This window comes from Callionymus lyra, chromosome 19, assembly GCF_982586985.1.
Source record: "Callionymus lyra chromosome 19, fCalLyr1.hap1.1, whole genome shotgun sequence".
In the NCBI taxonomy this organism is placed as follows: domain Eukaryota; kingdom Metazoa; phylum Chordata; class Actinopteri; order Syngnathiformes; family Callionymidae; genus Callionymus; species Callionymus lyra.
The window spans coordinates 11,653,709-11,679,769 of record NC_141836.1 but is presented as its reverse complement, the minus strand read 5'-3'; the positions used below and the strand labels follow the sequence as shown (position 1 = coordinate 11,679,769).

General features: G+C 39.3%; 2 protein-coding genes across 6 annotated transcripts; one reads left to right on the top strand and one right to left on the bottom strand.

Annotated features, from left to right (window-relative positions):
* Positions 1 to 303: 303 nt before the first annotated feature.
* On the bottom strand, positions 304 to 9,371 carry tspan31 (tetraspanin 31). Its single transcript, XM_087781525.1, has 7 exons — positions 9,254 to 9,371; positions 7,736 to 7,963; positions 5,662 to 5,829; positions 5,366 to 5,446; positions 5,154 to 5,294; positions 1,686 to 1,793; positions 304 to 1,526 (listed from the first exon to the last, which is right to left on the bottom strand). Exons 2-7 carry the CDS (start codon positions 7,796 to 7,798, stop codon positions 1,452 to 1,454), a joined length of 636 nt encoding a protein of 211 aa, XP_087637651.1. The 5' UTR covers positions 7,799 to 7,963; positions 9,254 to 9,371; the 3' UTR covers positions 304 to 1,451.
* On the top strand, positions 9,270 to 25,964 carry agap2 (ArfGAP with GTPase domain, ankyrin repeat and PH domain 2). Of its 5 annotated transcripts, XM_087781522.1 has the most exons (21): positions 13,084 to 14,188; positions 14,272 to 15,124; positions 15,185 to 15,343; positions 17,258 to 17,316; positions 18,016 to 18,103; positions 18,209 to 18,294; positions 18,897 to 19,032; positions 19,103 to 19,237; positions 19,308 to 19,426; positions 19,533 to 19,679; positions 19,791 to 19,865; positions 19,940 to 20,044; positions 20,937 to 21,111; positions 21,227 to 21,352; positions 21,425 to 21,559; positions 21,713 to 21,772; positions 21,937 to 22,088; positions 22,293 to 22,383; positions 22,654 to 22,876; positions 23,783 to 24,050; positions 24,925 to 25,964. In XM_087781522.1, the coding sequence occupies exons 1-21, from the start codon at positions 14,120 to 14,122 to the stop codon at positions 25,129 to 25,131; spliced, it is 3,468 nt and encodes a 1,155-aa protein (XP_087637648.1). In that variant the 5' UTR covers positions 13,084 to 14,119; the 3' UTR covers positions 25,132 to 25,964. The 5 variants fall into 5 exon arrangements, with proteins under 5 accessions (XP_087637650.1, XP_087637648.1, XP_087637646.1 ...); XM_087781520.1 differs by having other exon boundaries at positions 14,272 to 15,343; XM_087781523.1 differs by lacking the exon at positions 19,533 to 19,679 and having other exon boundaries at positions 13,085 to 14,188; positions 14,272 to 15,343.
* Positions 25,965 to 26,061: the final 97 nt, after the last annotated feature.

Below are 26,061 nucleotides of genomic sequence, written 5' to 3'. Positions count from 1 at the left end.
CCTTTTTTTTTTTTTTTCATGATCCTCATCCCAGCTGCTTCACTTTGACCTCTGCCAAGTTATATAATATTGATTATGGTTTTGAAAAACGTGTAAAATACTTCTGGCCTGGCAAGTCGTTTTATATGGCCCGCCCGCCATGTTTATGTTGACCTATAACGAGAAGAGACAGATTATGAATGCGTTTTCATGATGGAATAATAAAAAGATATCAAAATAACACTTACTTCCTGTTCGGTAAATAAAAAATCGGCTCCTTGAGTGTTTGATTGGTTAAGAAAAATAATTACCACCGCATCATCGTCTCCTTTAAGGTTTTTTATTTTTCTGTAAAATTAAGTCAAAATTCAAAGTAGAATGAAACAAGTGCACACAAGTCAGAGTGAAGGGTAATATATTGAAAAACCAAAACATCGCCTCTTTTTACACCGGTACCAGGAAAACAAATTTAAATTAAAGTTGACAGGTTCAAGTAAGACAATATTCTATACAATTATGTTAAGCCTCAGAAGTAAAACATCATAAAATAAGTCACGCGTTGGAAATGTCATCATCATCATCATCATCATCATCATCATCACCAAAAGTTCCATCAATGTGCGTCACACTTAAATAAATCCTGATACATTTAACACATTTATTTAACAAATCATTTAACACTGATGAACAAAAAAACAGCAGCAACAGAAAGTAGATCGAGTAAAAAGACCAGGAGAAAGCACTCTTTTTTAAAAAACAAAAGAAGGTCAATTTCAAACGAGGATTATTCGACTCATTTTTGGGGTTTGGAGGTTTTCCAGTTCAACAGGAGGATCTAGCAAGTACATGTGGGTTCTGCAAACACTAATCCACATCATGGAGCGACACAGGGGGGACACTGAGGGAGGATTCCTGTCGTCTTGAGGGGGGTGGGGGAGAACGCAAACTAGAAGATGGGCGAGGAGGAGTTCGGGTCAACTACAGAGTTTAAGGACTATTTACAACATCAGGTCTGTAGTCTGGTGGCTTGTCCATCGTGTTCTGGTCAGTTGGCTCAGGTACAGTTGGCCTAGTGTCGACTTCTATCTGCTTATTCCTGCGTCCACAGAAACAAACCCACGGTTCTAAATCAAGCTGATCAGAGGATTATTTGTTTTTGCGGCGGCACTACAGGAGAGAACGTGTGTGTGTGTGTGTGTGTGTGTGTGTGTGTGTGACTATGTATGCAGGACTCATGCAGAGGAGTTTTGAAAGCTGCAGTCAGGGTTCTGGGACTCAAACTCAAGGACGGTCACGGTGCCTACATGGACTCCTTTCATACACGAGCTTCCAGATCATCCGGGGGGTCGTCGGTCGTACTGGTCAGTCTGTAACGTTGTCGTCCGGTTCTATGGTGCCCGAGTGTCTCTAGATCTATGGGGTTTGGATGCGACGTGAGCCGGTGTGTGTGCGGAGCCTTGCGCGAGGACAGACTATAGGAAAGCGCTCGGGTTTGCTCGCGGGTCCTTCTGGTTCCTGTAGCGCACCGCCAGCCAGACCCCCAGGATCTGCCCGAGAAAAAGTGTGCGACAAACAAACATGTGACTTCACGGGTTAACTTCACAGGCAACAGTTCACTGAGAGGGAGTGAGACAAACACATCTGAATATGGCACTTTCAAGCAGAAACCTTTTGATACGAGCTTGTTGTTGATGTGAGTCACTCACCTCTGTGAAGCTGAAGAAGAGTCCAACTCCTCCCAGGATCCTCAGCGCTTCTGATGCATGCTGCAGCATCATGTCCCCACAAGTGAAGCAGTGGGTTTTTTTGCACGTCTGCAATCGAGAATAAAAGCAAGGACTTGGTGAAAACCCGAAGCCATCGTTTGAACGTCAGCTTAACCATCAGTGCTGGGTCTGGACTTACAAACACTGACCTACATCAACAACCTAAACATGGCTTTTATTTGAGGCCATTCTCTCCATTTCAGAGCTTCATATGGATGAACTGCTTCTTTAACTCTCTGTGTCATCATGTCTGCCTTCAGAGGCAGGACTGCTGGCTTATCGACTGTGACCTTGTGAGGTCTGAGTGTCCTCATATGGTCATCACACTTTGCCTTTAACCAACATGACAAACGTCGCTCATAGAACGCTGACCTTTTCGCGGCTCGAGACCATTTCATGGGGTCGTAGTCAATGTAATAAACTGTATTATTAATGGGGTCGTGTTAAAATATTGATACACATGAAGATTTATTTATGGTTCTTATTTCAATAAATTGTGTGTAAAATAAAATAATTTGAATTAAAAAAAAAGAAGCATATATTCAAAGTGTTGGTTAATTTTGGTGTTGCAATTTAACTTCTAGCCACTAGATGGCAGCAGTCATTACGTCCTCCGCAGCTAAAGATACAGTCCAGCAGCTTTTACAGCGTTGTTTGGACAGCTTTGGGTTTCAAGGCAAATAAAAGATCGCAATATTTCGTATAGCTGCTCCTGTATCGTAATAGGCATCCGTAAACCAGTCACTTAAGATTTTTATGACAAAATCCAGAGTCAAACAAAAACACTATAAAGTGAAACTGCTAAATGTTGAAGCTAATTCCTTAAATTTTCCCATGAAAGAAGCTCACAATTCTGTGTAGAACTGGTGAAAGATATTAACATGTTTATACTTTGAACTTCTGAGTTAAATAACATTTAATTTGGGCCCGACCTGTCATGTGATCAAAAAAAGAGTTCCGATATCCCTGGTTTAGTCCAATGGTTCTTTTAAGTGTGACACATTTACAAAAGGTCCTTCCATGGATGAAACATTTTCATTAAGGCAGCCATATTTGTAAACTTTAAATCATTACAGTGGACTTAAAGGAACTCATGTTTGCATCATGTGACTTATAGACAAGAAAAGAAAACATGAAACGCCTAAAGCCCAGTCGGTACAACGTCATTAGCCATTGACAGTCATTTTGGTGGTTTTAAGTGGTCTGGTGCTGGTATATAAAGTGCATGACAACTTTATCCAGCTGACAACAAACCCCCAGAGTCCCTCATAGTTATCCTCTCTGGTCCAGTTTCCTCCATATTACCAATGTAATACTATGTGGCAGTTCGCTGCTCCACTTTCTATTCATGTTGTGGCTGATGTCTTCTGACTGGCCACGTGGCTTTTCTGCACAGCGTTCTGCACTTTGCAACACGTCCTAACTGAAAAATTAGGAGGAGACTCGTCTCAGTCTTAAGATGATATCTTTGCATCTAATTAATTCTGAACTCAATTACACCACTTGAGTGCACTCTTGCCTCACATGGCTCCGCTTGAAATTATTATTTTTAATTACCACTAACGGGGAAAAAAAACAAACATACTTTCACATTTTGTTAAAAGTACATGCTTCATCTTATGAAATCACATACACCCGACTGATGGGTTGACATAAAGGGGCTCATTGTGCTTCATGAACAGTTCATTAAATTATATATATATGTATATATACATCTTTAAAAATGTCTAAATATCAACTGTTTGTAAATGTAACATAAGGAGAAAATCCTGATCAAAAGAAGTATGATTTATAAATATTCTTAAGATGACTGAAGGTTTAGTGACTACACAGGCATATATTAGAACCATCAATTTAAAAAAAGATTACAAAACGTGTTTATGTACACGTTTCCGTTGAAAATGTAACATACAGGACACCATGTTATGCTATTGGGAAATAATTTCGCCATCTAGTGTCAGTTTGAAGGAACAGTACTCTCACAGTCGAGGTTGAGTTTTTACTTTAACTCAGTTCTTTTTTCAAATTTTAAATCATGTTGAAGGTAAATCCTACAATTTAATACAGGATGCCTCTTGTGCATCTACACAAGAAAACAAAAATGAAGTTCTGTTTACATTCTTCTTCAAAGAAACTCACTGTTTGGAAACATCAAATTCTACTGTTGCGTAAAAAAGATAAAATCTGTCTTTGATAACATTTAGGTATCAACTCCACTAGTTAAACTGACAAAGATTCTAAAAAATCTAAAACTATTATTTCCCAATAATGAAAAAAGGCCAAAATGTCATTCTTAATTGATACTCAATACAGTTTAATTACTAAAGTTGGAGAGATAGTCACTGATTTGAGAACAAAGAAAACCATCAATACAACACTATTACTTAAGACACTTTTAACATGTAGGGCTGAATGATTAATATCATTTTTGGATTAATCGCGATTTTAACATCTTTTATTTTCATATCGCAAAGGTTGTGATTGTATTCAATTTAATGTTCGACGTCATTTGACTGACGAGCAGAAGAAGCGGAGAAAGACGTAAAAACACAGTCTAGCTTCGCAGCCAGACATTGGTACATATATTAGTTTAGTGACTCGTGACATGTTTGCACAGTTAAGTTTCTCTTTTTCTTACAACAACACAATTCAAATTGTTTGAATAACATTATGATTTTGTATTACAGGAAACTTAAAGATGTCAGAGAAACAAGAACAAGGTACAAAAAAGTGGAAGCTGGAAAAGAAAGGCAGAATGACCGACACTTTCTTTCCCTTGAACGTCAGAGAAGAACTTTAGTTTTACTCTGCACAGACGTGTGTGTGATATATAACTGACTGATGAATATAAATGTTCACAACACACCTTTTACCATGTCTTGGGGTATTAGCAGTGTGTATTTATAACGTTTCAAGTATTACTCTACGTTTGTTTACAACTGTAACTGAAGTAAATAAACTGTCCCACATATTGACAGATATCGATATATGCTTTATTTATCTTTACCTTAACAGTGTCTTTAATACTTTTTTTTAACAATCAAAGAAATACATTTTATATTTATGATTATTATATATTATACATTCTATTAGCGAAAAAACCTATGAAAAGAGGAATTTAAAAGACAATCGCATATTTAATCGCAATCGCATAACGGAAAAAATGATCTCAATTAGATTTTTTTACATAATAATTCAGCCCTAGAGAAAATTCACAAATTCACTGCTATCTTTCTCACTAGAAAACATGTATATGAATACATTTGTACACGCTGTGTATAATGACAATTATTATCTTCTACAGAAAAAAGAACCATAAGAGGGAGCAACAGAACACAACACAAATTGTCATTTATTGGTTAGCTTATAAAGTATTTTTCTTAATGTTTGAGGAAAAACTAGACTTACCGCAGGGCAGTTTAGTAAATCCTGCTCAAACTGTGCCTGGTTAGCAGTGACATTGAGCAGACCACAACAGTTGAGCTGACTCTCCAGGTCCGTTTTTGTTTTGTTCTCCATCATAGTCCAAGTAGAATTTAGAAGTGCCTCCTATAAAAAAATAAATCTGCATGAATATACAATTATTTAGCCGATTTAAATATCACCGTAAACGAGTTTACCTGCTGTCCACGGTTCATAGCCAAGCAGGATGAAGAGACCCCGAATTGGAAGAGGAAGACAACAAAGAGGATGACCATATACTGAGGCACCATGTTAAAGCAGCAACAAGGACCAGTTGTCTTGAGGTTACAGTGCAACCTACAATGAAACATTGCTGAATGTGTAAAAAAAAAAATAATGTCCAACATAATTTATCTGTGTTAGTGTGTTTTACAGATGATCAAAAAACATTAGTTATGAAACATGTCCTTCATATTTTTTAACTACTGTATATTGTAAACCCAGTTAAGGATACAAAAAAGAGCATGACTTGGTGGTGGTGTATGGCTCCGATCAGTCCTACTATGGCGATGAGCAGCAGGAAGACCCCGACAGCGATGACCCCACCGATGATGTGGATACTTGACACCAGGCCGAAGCCTTTGCCCCATGCTGCGACTCCGATGAGAAGCAGGCCCACGAGCTGTGGAGGGAGGAAGTGAAAAGTCAGCTGAAACTATTGGAATCTGGAGGGCACAACATCACATGAGCCCGTGTAAAAAACATCTTCACTCTTTTCTTTGTCAATGTTAAGGCAAGGACTATTCATCTGAAACATCCATTTGTGCTGCATTATTCGTGACGGTTTCTTTTTTCTCAAATCTAATAGAAATTGAACAGCTCTTGTTTACAATTTCTCTGAAGAGAAATTCTGCTCTAATTCAAATATGTACAAGCGAGTTAGTGACTCACAAAATACGAAAACAGTTTGTTGCTTGTCTGTGACTGGTTGGGGCTGTTGTTGCGAAACAAAGCACATATAAATATTAATGAAATGGCTGCCTGTGTGTTATTAAAGAGAAAACTGAGTGTACTGTGTATTTATTGTCTTAATGTTTGTTTATAGGAGGGCTTAAGTTGATGTATTAACCTCTGGGTTACATTCTTTAACCAGCTGCAGAGCAAAGACTCATTGACTGGAAAACACAACAGGAACAACTAAGTATATTTAAACGGATCGTTCACCCAAAAATCACCATCAAGTCGACTATGGGTTCGGATTACTATCCGTTTCTTTTTGGAGTTACTCTTGTGATCTTCCAAGTGTTTCCTGTTTTTTTCGTTTCATGTAGTCTTTTGCTTCTACTACAAATATAACTTAAAGCTTAAGCAAAAGACTTGTTGAATATTTTACATGACAGACAAGCAGTATGGAGGTATTTGCAAGTGTCTTTTTGGACGAGGAGGACGAAGATATTTATATATATTATATCTACAGTATGGCTGATGAGAGGAAATACAATACATTTTAAGTATACTAGGAATCTAATTACAAGAACTAGTATTAGTTGGATGTTTTGCAATATTGTAAGGAGTTATTTATAAAAACACTTTCGACAGAAGCACCAGATTTCCTCACTTCAGAACACTGAGAACTTGAAAATGTTCTTGATGTCAAGAAGGAGACAAAAATGCGTAAAATGACGCCAGCTTATTGACTGCACATATACAACAACAGAAAGCACTATATTATTGACCCCTTGGAGGACGAAGCTGGAGGCAGAAGATGCAAAACAAACAAAAAAAAACATTACGTAAGCATAAACAACCTTGCTTTTGTTTCGACAAAGAAATTCAATAAATGTTCATGAATAATGTCGAGCCGTTAATATTTAGAATTCATGGTATTTCTCTGATTTACACAGAATCCATTCTTTTCTGTCTGACATTTCTTTCAGATTCTTAAATGTGTTGAACACCAAAAGTATTTTTAAGGTTACTTGTATATACATTGACGTTTATGAAAATAGACACAACAAACACAAACATTTTGAAAACGGGACTTACAGTTAAACATCCGATAGATTAAGTAAACGTTAGTTTTCAACCTCATTGATGAATAATACATCTATTAATCGAATTTATTTTTCTATAAATTGTAATAACGGCGATAATATGTAGGTTTTGTACTTTTAAATTATTCGCAATGGTAATATATCATAACGAATATGAAAGTGATGTTCATTTTCTTGTGCGTTTCAACGGTTTTCACTCATCTTTCAAGTCCCAATAGGGTTCAAAGACATGTAGTTGTTTACGACCAGGGGTTTAAACAAAACAGTAGTTGCGAAAGCTAGCATGCTACATACAGGGAACCATGTCTACATACAGTTCTACAGTAAATGCAGCCAAAATTAAATCATATATTCCATTTAGACGGAGAAACTAGATGAATATACCCAATTATTTCTTAAGAGAAATAAAAAAAGACGGTATTAGTGAAGGGAATATGCGGTCTAGGCGTAGCTGGATTCATTGACTAGCTAGCTAGCCTGAGCTAACGTGGCTAGCCTGTCGCTAGCCTGTCGCTAGCACGATGATTCACTCACCATGTAAACCACGTTAAGCGAGCACAGCGCGTTCTTGGAGCAGGTAAAGCCGCCGCACACCATCGTGGACAGATCAGCTGGCTCGCTTCCGCCTGGACTTGGGATCGAAACGGTTCCGTTAGTATTTCTGAGACGCCAACCTCTGGGCTAATGTTTTTGGTAGACGAAGAGGGCGTGTTGACGGGTGACGTCAGTCGCGTGCTTGACGTTTGGGTGTTGGCGACGTCACTTTTCAAAGAGAGAAACAAGAAAAAGAATCAACGAATGAATAATATGTAAACATTTCTAGAAAAGCCACAGAAAAAATATCAGTTGGTTTTTAATTTAATAAAAATAATAACTTTTTTAAGCTTTGTTTTTAATTATAAATGAATATTCAACTAATTTATCCAAGTTTTGAAAAAATAAAGGTCGTCATGTACAACTGGCCTGTACAACAAAAACATGTATTGTTTTAAGAATTATGTGAATTATGCAAAGAAAAATAACATTTTCACAAAGAGCCTTCATTTTGTTATACAGTTGAAAATGTTTCACATTTTAGATACATTTGGAGAGATTCTGCTGTTCCTTTATTCCCACTGCTCAGCTAATTAGAAAGAATATTTTAAATTGTGTATTATTGTGTTGTTTTGGTGATATGTGTGCTGTATTTTAATCTAATGTGTATGTATTTTTAATACCTTTTATAAACTTTCCCACCATTGGAAGAGTAAAGGTGAATCTTTTTTGTGTACATGAGAAAGTAGATGCGAGTATATCAGCGCAATAAGAATATTGAATAGTTATGTTGATTTATTTTATTGAATTGTTGTTGTTTTTTAAAGCTTGCAAGTTTTTTTTTTTAATATATATATATCAACAGAATATCTACATTGAAAGGAATTTGTTTTTATTAAATAATTAAATTAAATGATTCCTATCTTGAAATATTGATATATATATTTTTTAATAATTCAATTCAATAATTTCTATGTTGAAAGGTCAATTTTGTTTTTGAATAATTCTATACAAATATTGCAATATTAAAAATAAATAAAATATAACTTTTCATATAATTTATTATTGTAATAAATATCTATATTTCCCTGTATATCCCTTTGTAATCTATATATTTTAAAGCCTTTTTATAGCCTAAATATTATTAGGCACTGCTATACTAACATTTGTGTAATACATTTAGAAATATTTATTATTCAAAATAAAAAAATTAATTAAATTATTTGAAATAAATCCAACCACTCATGGCACTGATATACTTCCATAAAATCATCTTCTTCTTCTTCTTGGATTTTAATTATCATTAACATAAATTAAATGTTGGTAAAATAATTATTACCAATAACAAAACGATTTGTAGGGCAAATAGTTTAGCAGTTGCAACATTCAGTTTTATGTATTTTTTTCTGTTATTATGTATAATTGTATAAAGAATTAAACTAATGAAAAACAAGAATTGATCTGAAGACGTTTCCACTGGCGTCTCATGTCACATATCAAACGAGGAAGTACGCTCACGTTGGTTGAGAGCTCACACACGTCGATGTCTGCAGACACGGATTGTTTCTCCTGCATCTTGAGTCACCGAGACTTCTGATGGGCTGAAGTGAGCAGTTTTTGCAGCACTTGTTGTTTCAGGATGAACAACAGCAGCAAGCCGGTGAACTCCACTGCAATAAAAGCAGAGGTCAAGAGGCATGAATCACTTAATCGTGCGATCAACAGACTTTTCAGACAGTTTGAAAGAGTATCGGATCCACAGCTGCGCTCTGGCCTGAAGGTTTACCTGCACAGCATAGAAGGTAAGTCACTTTGAACTCGGGGTTGCATGTGGTCATGATAATCAATAGTGGAGCTCAATATTCATCACATAAGGTTGCATTCTGCTTATAAATATGTTCAGCTGCTGTTTTGGGTGTAGGAACATGTTTTCATCTTTCACTGCACTTCCTGTTTCACAGTAACCTTATTTTAACGCTCCAGGTTTCCTATTATTTAACAGTAGTTACTGACTGAAAGTTTCAATTATACAAGTATAGGCACGGACATTAGGTCATCGGCTAACATCTCTATGACGATGTGTGTGAACTGCCATCGTCAAAGGTAGCAGGACGGAACCTGCTGCGCGGCTTACTTCCTGTCGAAATGTGCAACTGCCCTCAAAGCCACTTCCTCTCAGACAACACAGCCTTACGGTTAAAGCTCATTATCTGTGCACCATTTCCTCTTTTATCGACTCAAAAAACATACACATAATATATCAAAAATAAATCTTATCTATCTACCCATCTATCTATAGATATATAGAGATATAGAGAGATATATATATAGATATAGATATATACTGTAGATATAGATATAGAGAAAAACCAACATATATAGATATAGATATCGATATAGATATACAGATAAAGGTACAGGTATAGATATAGACATAGATGAAAGTATAGGTATAGATATCTATATCTATATCTATAGATAAAGGTATAGGTATATAGATATAAATCAAGGTATAGATATAAAGATAAAGATATAGATATAGATATAGATAAAGGCATAGATATAGATATAAATCAAGGTATAGATATAAAGATAAAGATAAAGATATAGATATAGAGAAAAATATATAGATATATATATATAGATATAGATATAAATATAGATAAAGATATAGATATAGGTATATACTGTAGATGAAGGTATAGATAAAGGCATAGATATATAGATATAGATATAGATATAGATATAGATATAGATAAAGATATATAGATATAAAAAGAACAATAAATAGAAGCATACACCAGAAAGATGATCAGAATGTCAATGAATACTACTTATGAGTAAAAATTGCTTTGAATTTATTTGTTTTTTTTAAATAGTCAAAATAATTGTATGGTGATTAACAAAACAGATTTGAAGAGCAACTAGTGTGTTGATTTATGTGTCTCTTAAATAGATCTTGGACTCTATTGTATCATCAGTATGTTTCCGTTTGTACAAAAATCTCTTTTCATTTAAATATTTACATTAGAAAATGTGCTTAAGCCTCGCTCACTGAAAATTCAGTTTTCTGGAGATTAAATCTTGCTTACCATAACCACACCCACTCTGTTGTGATTGGTCATCGAGGTTTGTCACTGCGCGTCATCAATCCCAGGAGTCTCAACCTCCAAGGTACTCGTTGTATAGACAAAGCGGTGTGTGATAACAGCTGGCTGGAGGAGGAGTAAAGCCATTATTACGTCATAAAGTTTTCTGCTCTTGTAACCTCTTGTTCGCCAAGATTTCAGACCGGGGAGAACTTTAAAAAGTAATAACTTCAAAACATCGTCATGACGAGGGAGTTACTGTATAACAGAACACTTGCAACATGTGAGTAACATTTCAACTAACAAACATATTGCCAGTCATTATATACATAAATAATAATTATTAAAACGTGTAAAAAAGTGATGCAGTTACAGTACATGTTATCGTTACACTTTCGTAATACGTGGTTGTATTTTTTTTCTGCACATATTATTCTTTAAATTCAGTAAATCTATTTATTAAGATCGCAGTTTGAAGGTTAATTTGCTCCTCTGTGACTTTCACTTTACTTTGAGGTCTTTTTTAGGATGTAGCAAATCTTTAAAAAAAAAAAAACCAGCAGATGACCCAAAAATACTAATTTGAATGTTTGAATATTTATCAAAGTGTCTGGTCTGTAGCGCTGATCAAAGCGGCTTCATCTCTGGGGGGCAGACAAGAGAGTTATGAGCCAAAATAAGACGGCAAACACATATTTGAGGCCAAGTGTTGTGGAAAGCAAGTCCTGCATTTTGATTGGTGGAGAAGAATAACGTAGCACAGCATTACGATAAATGCAGAATTTAGAATACAAATCAGTAAAGATTCCCCTGCACTGAAAGAAAACATGTACAGGAAATGTATGATAAGATGTGCTCGTTTAAACCACATGTTTAAAACTCGAGGTCAGGGAGTCAAATCCTAAAATAGATTCATATTTATGTTGATATATCTATAGAGACGTGATAGAGATAAGATAAGGGACGGATGACGATCAACAATCATACAGAGACTTCTAATAAGAGTAAAATGGATGGAATTTGGACGGTTTTGGTTAAGAAGGACAAACAGAGATAATTAAGATAGATGGCGCCTCGCAATCATACTTCCTGTCATGTACAACTTGTTAAATTTACATTTTGTTCGGCCTACAACCTCAACTGCTAAAGGAGTTTGGCCCCTTGTGTGAGTAAGTTTGACACGACTTGATTAAAGGTTCAGATGTGGGCACAATTTAAAAGACTTGACGTGTAATTCGTGTCCTCTTGAATCTCTGGGCGTAAACTTGTGTTGCCCAAAAAATGAAAAACAAAAGAAAATCAAAGTGGAATTATTAGCTGCAATTGTTAACGCAAAATCCTTCTACAATTAGTCATTACGATACTATTTAAGTTATATGTCGCTTGTACATGCAATTTTATATTTAAGTTCTGGCTCTCCCTATATTTTGTTACACCACTCAAAAATAATGTTAAACATTGGATTCTTCTGAGATTTATTTATTTTACTTTATGTTTTTATTGACAAAAAAGTAAAACCCTTGTTCTGAAAATTTCAGTCCAAAGTAATCATACAGTAATTCAACCTGAACAATTGTATCGGACAGTTAAGTAATGCGACGACAGGTAAACCGCTTTTGTGTGGACATTTTGAATTCCAGCCGCGTGATCTGGTCGGCGTTGCAGTTGCCAACGTCTCCATCTCTCTGCGCTTGTTTGAGCCAAAGGCAGTTGTAAAGGTCTTTTGTATGCAGTGCAAGTATGTCTGTGGAGGAAAGAGGGAGGTGGGTGGAGCAGGTGGACGGTGTCATCCTGCGATATGGAGAGTGGGAATAATACTTTCTCAAATCCTCATCGTAAACGAAAAGACATTTTTCTTGTAATGAAGCCGACCCATTTTCTGCTTTTACTTTTAGTCCAAACATCTGCTTCAAAATTGATTTCTGTGTTCTGGTATTGACTTTATCGCTTCATCCTCCATCACTTTTGCTAATGAACACACACTGGGGAGGGCGGATCAATACCCCTCACAGGAAATCCCCTTAAAAAGCAGAGATAGAGGGATGAAACTGAGTGATAAAGGAGAAAGGACGTGGAAAAAAAAATGCTCTCGGAGTGCCAGGAAGACTGCAACACCTTAGCAACAAACAAGCCAAGCCTCCCACCGAGGCGGAGCCACACACGGTCAAACACTCCCACACGCACACGCCGAAGACACGGAGATGATGCAATGAAACTATTTAAGCCGCTGCATATTTCTACACGGACGCACACAGACGTCCTGAAAAATCCCTGCTGGTGTGTTTCATTCCACACCAGCATCCCCTCTCATTGTCTCCCACCAGCCAGTTAGAAGTGGAGCCCGTCTGTGTTGCCACACATGCCGTTATATACGCCCTCGCCCCCTCCTCGCTGCCATAGAGACAGAAAGTGATGGAAGGAGGGAAACGCCAGGATCTCACGCCGACCCCACAGGAGCAATGAAAGGAGGAAGGAGGCGAGGCAGGGTCCTTCTGCACTGCATGGATAGTCCACTGCTGCGAGGAGGCAAGAGGAGAGGGAGGGAGATTGAAGAGTCCTATCAGCGCGTTCTAGAGGAGCGGTGCATGTGTTTGTGTGCATCCATGTGATACGCTCAGGACTGGTTGAACCGGTGTCGTCTCGACTGGAGCAGATCCGAGGCAGATCAGCAGGCTGCCTGTGCTCAGGCGAACCTTTTTTTTTTTTCCCTGTCACGCCTGAGACATGCTGAAGCTCGGAGAGACGTTGAATGGGACGTAATGGCTGGACCCACCCAGGCACCGTCAAGCCTCATCGTATCAGGGTATCTTTTGGCTTTTTCCTCCAAACCGCTTCAACCTTCGTCGATGTCCTTGTTACGCGTGGTGCCGCTGCCTCCCTCTTTGGACAGATGCTGCCGCCGACACACATGAAGCCATCAGAGATCTGGTCTGGACTGCACACAGTGTTGAGTCTAGACATGATGCTTTAGATTTCATCCTTTTTCATTTTGCCCGACACCTGAAGGTAACATATTTTTCCGACGATGTGTGGCGCAAGTAGACGTGTGTCCAGAGTCCAATTATACCCTCTCACGTATGAGGGATGTGATATCTGCTAATATAGACAATCAAATATTCTCCAACGGGAACACGATGTGCAGCCTTTCGATCTAGATTTATCTCCCAACTTGAGATTCTTCTGCCACAAAAGAGCTCTGAACTATTTTTGGAGTGGATGTTGTTTCTCTGCGTAGCCGAGCAATAATCAATTCATCTGGGGTTTGGATATTTGATCTCACGGAGAGATTCATATCATGGATAAGCCCGCGAGTCCCTGCCCCGCTTCCCCCGTGGCTCCCCAGGAAAACCAACCATGTCTTCACGTAAGTTTCTCTTCTCTTGCTTTTTTCCATTCGGTCGCTCTCTCTCTCTCTGCTTTCATTCATCTTCTGTCTGTCTGTTGAAGTTTGACCACATGAGTGGAGGCGGGAACCTGCAGCAACGGACCACCTACCTCATATCCCTCACCTTAGTCAAGGTAGAGGCTGTGGAGGATAAAGGCGGGGAGACCAAGAGCGGCACCCCGGTGGCCCAGAAGGGTGCAGGACTTTCCAGACACTCAAGAGAAGGAGAAACGCTTGGTGTGGCTGAAAATGGATCAGCGGCACTCAAAGCTTTACCGACCACGAAGAACAAGGAACAGAAACAACTCAGCCCTCTGGGAGACAAATCCGCCACTGTTGGCACCCCACGGACTGACCTTGAGAAACCTCCCCCCAACCTCTCGATATCCTTACCATCGGAGAGCCAGTCCATGCACAAATCCCACAGAGATGAGACTATTATAGAAAGTACACTCTACACTACAGAGGCCAAACAATCCAGACCTCCATCTTTGGTTTCTACGCCACCAACAGAGGCTTTCGAACCCATCCGAACGCCAACCAGGACCAACCTTCCGATCCGACCCGTGGGGCAGAGACCTGTGAGTCTGCTGAAGACTCAAAGTGGTGCCCCTATCCGGGGCAGAGACTCCAGAGAGTGTAGGGAGCGCAGCCCTACCTCAGCTCAGAGTCTGGACCGCAAAGACTGCCGCGTGTCAATGCGTTCCCCTGGTCCTTGTAGGGCCTCATGGGCCGAGACTAGCTCGTCAGACGGATGGAGAGACCCTTTATACGGGGTCCATACGGCAAGACAATTTGAGATAGGCTCTGAAGGGTTAGCTGTGATGAGAGACATGCCCAGGAAGGATAAACTAAAGTCGGCTTCATCTTCTTTACCGGCCGGCGCTAACCTCGTGTCCAAGCCCACAAGAAAAGGTAAAAGCCGCACCATTGATAACAGTGACTTGAATAGTCTCTCTGAGGACCTTGGTTTAGGCAGGGAGGCTCAGCAGGCCCAACAACGGACTTCTGCGAAGGACAGAAAGATGCTTAAATTCATCAGCGGCATTTTCACTAAGAGCAGTTCAAGTTCAATGGGATCTTCCTCGACACCACCTTCAGTCTTCATCCAGAGAGACTCCAGTGAGGAGGAAGGTAGGGTGTCTTCGGCCTTGACGCATGAGTGTGTCAACTTCTTTTAAACCATTTGTAAATCATTCATCATTCTCGTATTTTATCCGATTAAAATGATGGATTACAGTTGAACTTTCTAAAGAAGCAGGATTTAAATATCAAACCAGCCGTTAGGTGAACGAAACACTTCCAATTGCTGCTTTAAGAACTTGTGTTTTTGTATACTTGTGTGTTTGTATCTGAAAGATCACATGTTTTGTTTGGTTCTGTGTTTGCAGTTATAACTAATCCCTTAAACAAACACAATCTTCTCGTCCACACAAACTCAAGGCCCTGGGGCCAAAGTTATTTAATGTGGTTAGCTCCGAATGAAATGAAATTTAAGTTCATGTTAACATGACATATTAGGAAGTTAAGATAAAATAGGGAACAGAAATTGCAGATGTCAACAATATGAGTAAAACTGGAGTTTCTTTAGTGAAGGAGAGAAAATAAAAATATTCAATTAAGATAAATTGAGCCACGAAGGATAAAAAAAAACACATCAAATCAAACTCATACTTCCTGTTTGGTAAATATACATTTTGTTTGGCCCATGACTTGGACTGCGAATAGACTTTGGCCCCTTGTGTGAAGAGTTTGACAGCCCGTTATCTAGATCAAGTCTAAAATATTTCGACTCAACTTTATATTTAGATGAATTTATTCTAGGATTTTTTCAACAGATAAATATTACCAATATTATACTGTGACGATTTAACATTGCATAAGGAAATCTAATACTGAGCATTCAATGTTCTTTTTTTGTGTGTCTCTGTACCCCCATTGAACCTCGTAACGAACGCCGCTCGTGGACACAACACAGCGTTTCTTCATCAACATTCTAGCTTGAGGAGCGGGTGTCAGTCTGTGGGTGTGCTTCATGAATTCATTCACTCATTGTCTATTCAGACCGTTACACGTTACTGGCTGCTCTCACCCACACATCCACACACACACACACACATGAAGAACTAAACGAACACTTACACGAGGAAGTGTTGCCATGGCAACCGGCAGGCCTCCTGCTTCTGCTGCTGCTGTTACTACAGAGGCTGGGTTGGATGAAACAGCGGGGCGGAGGAGGAGACTGACTGTCTGTGTATAAGTTCAACGCTCCAGTCTGTGACACAAATACATGAAAATGTATTCAAAGAAAAAGACGTAATCATTTGCTCTTTGACTTAACCCTGTGTTGATGATCACATCATCTTTTCCTGTTTGAAAATTGGTCATAATCACGCCTTTTCTAAAATGGTTGCCCTCACAGATGTGAGTAATTTCTTGACCTAAATTTCCAGATTTTTAAATTTGATGACAGATTCTTGCATTTCCCGCGCTTAGGACGAGATCAACGTTCTACAATTTAACATATTTACTGGAAAACTAGAGTTGTGGGGAGACGTTGAGTCCCTGATGTGTTTTAATGTGTGTTATCTCAGGGAGGTCGTTTACCTTGACCCAGAGATAACACTAAGAGTTGAATATGGAAGTAGATCAGCCAATTTAAAAGGCTATGAGTTAAAAAATATTGAATATATATATATATTTTTTAATTTACAATATAACATTTTCTGTGTAAAAACTCTAATCAAAAAGGTTTGATGTTTTTTTTTATTTAAATTATTCAATAAGAAACTTATCCTTTTAAATTTTATTGCTCAAATAATTGAATGCTTGGAAAAAAACAACATTTCAATTAAATTAAAAAAAAAGAAATCAAGGTTGAAATGTTAAACTAAATCATTCAATATTCTAACTTCCATACTTAAATCCACACAGCTGTGACAGCTTGACTTAGATTTTAAACTCACCAACGTCATTCATTTTCCTGTTTGTCATTGAAATAGTTTCTCCCTGTGCAACCCCTAATGTTTACTCTTCCTCTCTTGGTAGTGAACATCGCCAACAGCCAAGAGTGGTGTCTGCGCAGATCTGTTCCTGAGCTGAGACTGGTGAGATCACAACAAAGTTAGAGACTGAAAGCCAGAAGCTACATGACGTTTACTTTTGCCCTCAGAGATGTGTAAACAGTAGCAAGAAATCATGCAAATCCTAAAAGGTTATTTAAGTTATTTAAAGTTGTTGAACCAGCTAGGAAAAAAAATAGCTCATATGCTACAGTCTCAGGACTCATATCTGGTACAATCAAAGTGTGTCAGGTATGTGCAGCATTTACCTGTCAGAGGAAGGTGTGTCTGCGAGTGACGCACAAATGTACCGGCTGCTGTTTGTTTCTCAGCACATGTCGGCGTTTAATAACGTGAGGATCTTTAATTGTCTTTGTTTCTGAGCTTAACCTTTCTGACATCCACACAGTCACTTGAATATGATTCATTGATCCTTTTGTGACGCGTTAAACCTCCTGGAAAACTAAAAAAGATCCCGATTAACAACGGAAAACGTGTGTGAACTCAGTGTATGTCATTATTCAATAAAACAAATTAAACCATTTAACATATATACATATATAATTAAATGCTTAGAAAACAAAGAACATTTCAATTAAAAAAAAAAAAGGTTTAAACTTTAGAAATGTTTAATTCAATAATCTGAAATACTTCCATAGAACACTGTTGAACTTTAGAACACAGTTATCTTGTACACACTTTATTAAGAGTTTTGGATTTAGATTTCCTTGTCGTGTGTTTCAGGGCATTCTGGGAACTCTCAAAAGTGGAAAGTCTTCACTGGTGCACAAATACGTGACAGGCAGTTATGCTGCACTTGAGAAGCCTGATGGTGAGAGCTCACTTATCTAATCAGATTTTCCCCAAACATCATATTCTTGCTTGGAACACGGAGGGATGTGTGTGTGTGTGATTCGATTTGTTTTGAATTTGCCAGGTGAGAGGTATAAGAAGGAAGTGTTGGTTGATGGCCAGAGCCATTTATTACTCATCCGAGAGGAAGCCGGGCCTCCGGACGCACAGGTGATCCTCTTTCTACCACTAAAGAACATGTGTCAAACTCATCTTAGGTGGCCCAACTATATAGTAATATTTATGGTCACATGGTGAAGTATAACGATGCAAGTGTTGAAGATAAGATAAGAAACTTGATTGTACTAGAGCGGCACCGCTAGTATAGAAGAATAGAATATAGAATAAGAATACTCACATTAAATATTTGTAAAATGAGACAAATATTTTAACTTAAACAGATACAAATGTAGGCTGCACAGCTCTGGTTCTATCAGATCTGATATTGTATGTTAACAATAACTACAGATACTTCATCACATGACGGACCCAATACTTTCATACCCTGTGATTATGTTTTTCTCCACACTGGGGAAAAAATCAATTTAGTTTTTGGTTTGAGATCAAACACAGATCTAATTAAGATAAATTGAGCCTTAAAAGAATAAAGAGATAATATCAAAGACTTCCTGTTTGGTAAACAAACATTCAGTTTTTTCCCATGGCTTAAACTGCTAAACCATTTTGGCTCCTTGTGCGATTGAGTTTGACACCCCTGGTACAAATCATCGATCATACCTGGTCAGCTGACGCCCTGTGCCTCATGCCTTCAGTTCAGCAGCTGGGTCGACGCCGTGATTCTGGTCTTCAGCCTGGAAAACGAGAGCAGCTTCGTGGAACTGTACGAGCTCTACAGCCAGCTGAGCGCGCACCGCACCGACATCCCCGTCATTGTGGTGGGAACTCAAGGTAGGAAACACACACGAGTCAATTCAAGCTTTTCATGAACAGTACGAGTGAATGTTTTTGATGTCTCCAGATAAGATCAGCTGCACCAACCCTCGAGTGATTGAGGATCAGAGGGCCAGACAGCTGTGCGTGGACGTGCGTCACTCTCTCTTCTACGAGACCTGCGCCACCTACGGGTTCAACGTGGACAGAGTTTTCTCTGAGGGTGAGTTGCCGACGGGGCGGTCGTCAGAAACGCTCTCTTGATGCTTTATGAGTCACCGTCTTATCACCAGCCGCGCAGAAGATCGTAGCTCAGAGGAAGCAGGCGGCGCTGCAGGCTTGCAAGTCCCTTCCCAATTCTCCCAGTCACTCTGGAGGCTCCACGCCTGGATCGGCATCCTTCCCTGGACAGGTATGACGAGACAGAGGCGTTATTTTAACATCATCCTCATCCCCCCCATCTTACCTCCATCCCATTTGTACTTTCCATCATCACCACCCCGTCATCCTGCGTCCAGGCCATTAACGGCCCGGGTAGCGGTTACGTCTATTCGCTGCCCTCCACCCCTGTGGTCGGTCACAGAGAGCTGAGGCCGGCGCACGGAGAGGGGGGGGGCAGCTCACGTTCCCTGAAGAACATCCCGCGTAGACCGTCTCTCTTCAAGGTGAGTTCATCGTCCCTCACCTCCTATTTCATCCATCCTCATCTGCTTCAACGGTCATTCGACGGCGTCGGCGATGATTGCGTAACTTGTTTTTTTTATCTCCCCCCTCAGAATCGAGACTCGGATAAGAAATCGTCAGATAATAAAGTCGACCTCAGCATCAGCAGGGGAGCTCCCATCAAACAGGTCTGTACACAAGTCATTTCTACTAGAATCATGGTTGATATCAGATGGCTTCCAACGTTTGCTGTTTTTGACAGAGCATCTTGTGGAAGCGAAGCGGGAGTTCTCTGAACAAGGAGTGGAAGAAGAAATGTGTCACGCTGACCAACAACGGCTCGCTCTGCTACCACTCCAGCACCAGTGTAAGACGACACTGCGGGGTCGATCGATAGCGCTGTAAAACATCAATTTAGCACTGACTGCTGAGACAGTTCAGGAAGAAATATGAAACATGCTAGCACACTCAAAAAAAAAGTTCTCGAGTGGTCCCTCGTTTATTGCTTGCATTAAAGCGAAATCCGCAAATGAGTTTCATTTTTACTATTTATATCCATGTCGAGGCCTCCTAATCCCTCCTTGCACTTTTTATAAACCTTTAACAAACATTTTCCTCATAGTCACACAGTTATACACTTAAAAAAACTGAAATAATTTGATAAAATATCATAACATTATTAAATTATTAATAATTAAGACACTACAATGGAAAAGATTTACATTAACAACAGTTGTTTGGAAACATTTGCATATAAGGTAATTATCGCTCTCAACAACACTCTCAGTAATGGGGACCTGAACAGCTCACGTAATGCTTTGCCGCCCAGCAAACCATCACAAAGCAATATATAATTTAAATACAGTATTGTGGCGACCAATCGGCCGTCACTAAGTAGATGTTTGTAGAAAGTGTGTAGAAAGGCATCATGGGAGGTAATTATTGGCACCATAAGTAAGTGGGTAATTCGTGTTTTCAACTTGGTTCTGTGGTTGTGTGGAATAGAGTGAATAAAGACTTTTGCTACTGACTGTCGTCTGCTACAATATATTTTTAAAGTTAAACAGCGAGACCCCGGAAGCTGAATCGCTATACTGCGAGATACTACTATATATTTAGCACATGATATATTTATTTACGATTTCAATATCTGGCTCAATATAAACAGATCGATAAACAGATTAAATTGAGGACAATATTAAAAAATACCGTAATAAAAATCCACTTCCTGTGTTTGTATGTTTTGCAACCCAATACAGGACTACACTCAGAACATCCATGGGAAGGAAATAGACCTGCTCCGTGTGACAGTGAAGGTCCCTGGGAAACGTCCCCCACGAGCTGTGGCCCCTGCGAGAACCTCCCCTACACCCCCCACCACCGGAGTGAACGGTGTCAGCAAAGATCTGGCGTCGGCAGAGTCGACCAGCACAGGTATTTATTTACATTAATGTTAGCGGATTCATTTTTTTAACATGAGTTTAAGATGGAAACTGGAGGCTGTGAGGAATAAAAATAGAAGCTACATAAACCTTCACATACTTTTAAGTTCCGCAGTTATGTCCTCCCAACCTGTCCGTGGCCGATGACCGTTCGGCCGCTCAGTCTCCCTCGGGAGGCGAGCGGACGCTCCAGCGCTGCGCTTCGTCCTTGTCTACAAAAGCACAAAGTGTTGGTGAGAGCCTCGACGACGACTGGAGACGACAAGAATTAGAGATTTTAAAAAAGTGTTTTTGTGGACTTGCAGATGGCCTTGAGGGAGCTGCGAGTTCTTTTTCTGGGAAAGATCCCGGCCAGTCTTCTCCCATGAGTGACAGGAAGAAGAACCGGAGGAAGAAGAGCATGAATCAGAAAGGGGACGTGGTTATCGGTCAGGCTGAAGGTGAGGTTTATTGAACACATATTGAACTTGTTTTTTGTCGTTATAAATGCTAAAATAACGACAGTAGATGCTCCTCTGAATATATCCTGAGCACCTTTTTTAACGTCCTCTTTTCCTCTCTTCTCTCGTCTTTCTAAATCTCTTGCTCAGCAGCAAAACGCAAAATGTGGAAATTAAAGAGCTTTGGTAGCTTGAGAAATATTAATAAGACAGGTAACAAGTGCAGGAGAATTCCTTCATGCTTGCATGTCTCCATCTCCATCCCTGTCCTGAAACCATCATCCAATATTTGTGTTGAGCAAACCTTTGCATGCTTTATGTCAGAATAAAAGAAGTCCGAAAAAAAATAAATCAACAAGTTCTTGTTTGACTTCCAGATGAAGAAAATGCAGACTTCATCGTGGTGTCCTTCACCGGACAGACGTGGCACTTTGAGGCCCAGAGTCTGGAGGAGAGGGACTCTTGGGTTTCTGCGATAGAGAGTCAGATCCTCGCCAGCCTGCAGGCTTGTGAGAGCGGCAGAAACAAGGTGAGTCAGTCTAACCGGTAAAAATTCAGAAGTATAATGAACGTGTTAGTCTTGTCACAGAACAGTTTCAACACTTGCTGTTTGTTGATAGTAAAAGTTCTTCCTAAGTGTCTACAATTTCTCATAGTTCCAACTCTATGAGGCATAAGAAAACTGTGTCACTATGTCATGTGTTTATGAAAAAGGTCATTGTTTGTGTGGCAGGCTCGCAGGAGTAGTCAGAGCGAGGCTGTTGCCCGACAGGCCATCCGAAACACCAAAGGCAATACTTTTTGTGTGGACTGTGAAGCACCAAGTGAGTTTTAAACATCTATTTGGCTCTCAAATAAGATGTTTGTTTAAAAGAATATTATCTAGGAACATTTTCTCCCACCTCATAACTGTAAAACGGTGTCCCCATAAAACAGGGTTTTATAAGGACATTGGAAAATAAAAAAAATGTTGGCGCTAATTATTTTGATGCTTAACTTCATATCATAGCATATCTTCAGTTAGCTAGTAAACTGTACCAGCTTTTATTGAAGAATACATTTTTAAAAATCTACTGTTGTTTTGTGTTTATTAGATCCCACCTGGGCTAGCCTGAACCTGGGTGCGCTTATTTGCATCGAGTGTTCTGGGATCCACAGAAACCTCGGGACGCACTTGTCTCGTGTACGCTCGCTGGATCTGGACGACTGGCCTGTGGAGCTCACCCAAGTTCTGGCTGCTATCGGGAACCACATGGCCAACAGCATCTGGGAGGGCCGGACACAAGGAAGGACCAAACCCACACCCAACGCCTCACGGTGCTTGTCTCACGTTATACAGTCTGTTATTGTTGAGTCCACGACTGCAATCGAATACTATTTAAGTGTTCTTCTACACCATGGGCGTCAAAAGGGGCCAAATATTAACTCCAAATTGGTGAGGTGATAAACAAAAGTACTGCAAGTACTGCAAGGTCTTTGAGCCAGGCTGCACAGAAAGACAAACATAATTTATACAAGTTCTGTTCTATCGATTATTATTGTCTGAAAGGTGTTTTTTTCTGAAGTAACATTAGCTTGTGACTCTTGACACATCGATGCTTGTTTCAGTCAAGTTTACTAAAAAAAACAACCTGTAAACTAGTGGAAACGAGTGAAACAAACTCTATTTTTTACTGTTTTTATCTGAATGTCAGTAAGAATAATTCCCACATTAAACTGGTCCAAGGTGCATCTATGCAGGTCATAACAGACTTTTTTTCCATTTTATCTTTTATTTTTAGTTTCAAGATTACGTCATTTTATAGCTTTCTTGCGATTAAAAGACTTTAAGTCTTTGTCTTTTTCTTACCTTAAAAAACCCCCAAAACATATCAACTACAACAAAAGTTTAAAAAATACATTATATATATATATATACATATACTATATTTTTTTTATTGATAGTGGAAATAACAATGATAAACTGAAATAATAACAGCAAGCCATTTTTGCTAAATATAGAATCCATCCCTCTTGTGGGCCACGTAAAATGGTGTTCCAGGACGGATTTGGCTCCCAGGCCTTGAGGCTCTCCACAGAACAGACTTGTTGTATTTGTATTTGTATTGTATATACTCTCTCTCTCTCCGTCTAATACATATACAACACAATACAGGGCAGATGTATTTCTCTTCTCTATCTTCTATGTCTATCGATCTAATACATGATATTCTTATTTCACAGAGAAGAGAGAGAGTCTTGGATACGGGCGAAATATGAACAGCGAGCATTCGTGTCACCTCTCCAAACATCAGCAGACGACGTCTTGGCTGGTGGCAACATGGCGACTTGTCTGATGGCGGCGGTGACCGACAGGGATCTGCCCAGACTGCTGCTCCTGCTGGCCCACAGCAGCAAAGAACTGATCAACACTGTACCGTCATCATCTCTGACGGCCCTGCATGCTGCCTGCCAGCTGGGAGACGTTGTCATGACACAACTTCTCATCTGGGTACGTTTATGGAAGACCTCAATCAAGATGGTATAAAAGTATGGTATCAAGAGCACGGGTGTGTATTGGCAAGAATCTTGCGATACAATATGTATCACGATACAGGTTGACTTATTGCAATACTGTATGACAAGGATATATTTTAAGAATTGCACAAGTACTTGTCTCTGGTGTTGCAGGATTTACAGACTCTTGACGAAGTCGTAACTGATTTAATTTGTTCTGAAACCAAAATACGTCCAAACATCAGCTTTAAAAGCTGCTGGAGTCGACTGTATCCTCTCGTCCTCAGTCATCGCGAGGATCTAGCAGGATTTTGTCCTTTAAGCCAGTGTTTTTCAACCACTGTGCCGTGGCACAGTAGTATGCCTTGGGAGATCGTCAGGTGTGCCGTGGGCAAATATTAAATTTTACCTAATTATTCAAAAAACATTATTTATCTGCAAATAAAAGACCAGAGAGCTGAGATTGGCTGCTCTGTATGTCAATCAAATGGTTATTGGACTGATTGGTTGATGTGCAGTCGTAAAAAGAGATCTACATAGTACCATTTTTTTAACATTTTGGGTGGTGGTGTGCCTCATGATTCTTTTCAATGGAAACAGTGTACCTTGGTTTGAAAAAGGTTGAAAAACACTGCTTTACACAGCCAGAGGTTTAATTGCAATGTTAAAATTTTATAAATGTGCTACAAATATTTGCATTTGATTGCTATATTAAAAAATCGAATTCCCTTATTATTTTTATTCACAAACACATTTGTTTTCGGGCCTTGGGGTCACCTTGACCCTGAGATAACACGAGGGTATATCAAGAGCATCATGTGAATAGATCTTTACTCACTGGCTCTCTGTCGTGTGCTTCCTCCCTGCAGTATGGAATCGACGTGAAAGCGAAAGACAACCAGTGCCAGACGGCGATGATGATGGCCAGGAAGTCAGGAAGCAAAGGTTGCATTGAAATCTTGCTCCAGCACGGCTGCCCGAACGATATGACCCCAACGACCGCCACCCCTGTCCTCTCTCGCCGCTCAAGCACTGCCAGTCTGGGGAGAACCAGTTCCAGGAAACACGTCTCCTAGTTAGAAAAGGGGAAAAACAAAGCGTTTCAATGGGAAGAAACAAGCAGATGAAATGAACGAGAGCTTTACGAAAACTATATCAGAACTATATTATATTAATACAGTTAAAAATGTGTCTCAAGACCAAACATATTCTTTAACTAAAAGCAATATCTCTTCACTGTATTGATGATTGATTTGTTGCTTAAAAAAAAATACTGTGTTGATGTTGTCGATCTTGTTAAAAACGGCCACAGGTTGTCCCTGCGAGTCGGACAACTCGTGTGTCACTTCCAGATATGGAGAAGAGCAATAATTACGCCCACTGAAGAAGAAAACCTGCTGATTGTGGACTGTGAGATTGTATCACAACACACGAGGATCTCAGATCCGCTGAGACTGACGGACAATATTGGAGCGACTGTCTCTGGGACGAGTATTAGCTCCGACGCCTTGACTGGGTAAATGTTTGCTGTCATGTTTTGCTCACAGCTCAAAGAATTCTTCTTTCATTACAAATGTATATTTACATCAGTAAAAACTCAGTGTTTAACGCAACCAAGACACAATGGAAAATATCTTTGTAAATGATTTCATACAAGTAGTTGAAGGAGGGAGTGACATGATTGTCTTTTATAATTTTTCCTATTTAACGAGTAAAGCAGATCTTTTGTTCTCACACAAACAGATAGGTGTTGATACATAATAACTGTTGTGCAAAAACCATCTCATGCATTCAAGGTAACTTCAGAACAGTCTCTGTTTGAGTTTTTGTAGAATCCACTTGACGTAAACAAGCAGTTGTTCGACATGGAATAAACTTTTTTAAATGAGCATTAAATTGATCATTTCATTACAGTAGTCTTGTGTGTTTTTTTTGTGACTTTATAAATACACTTTTCACTCACATATTTGATGTAGTTTTATGTGAGTTTTAAGAGATCAAACTCG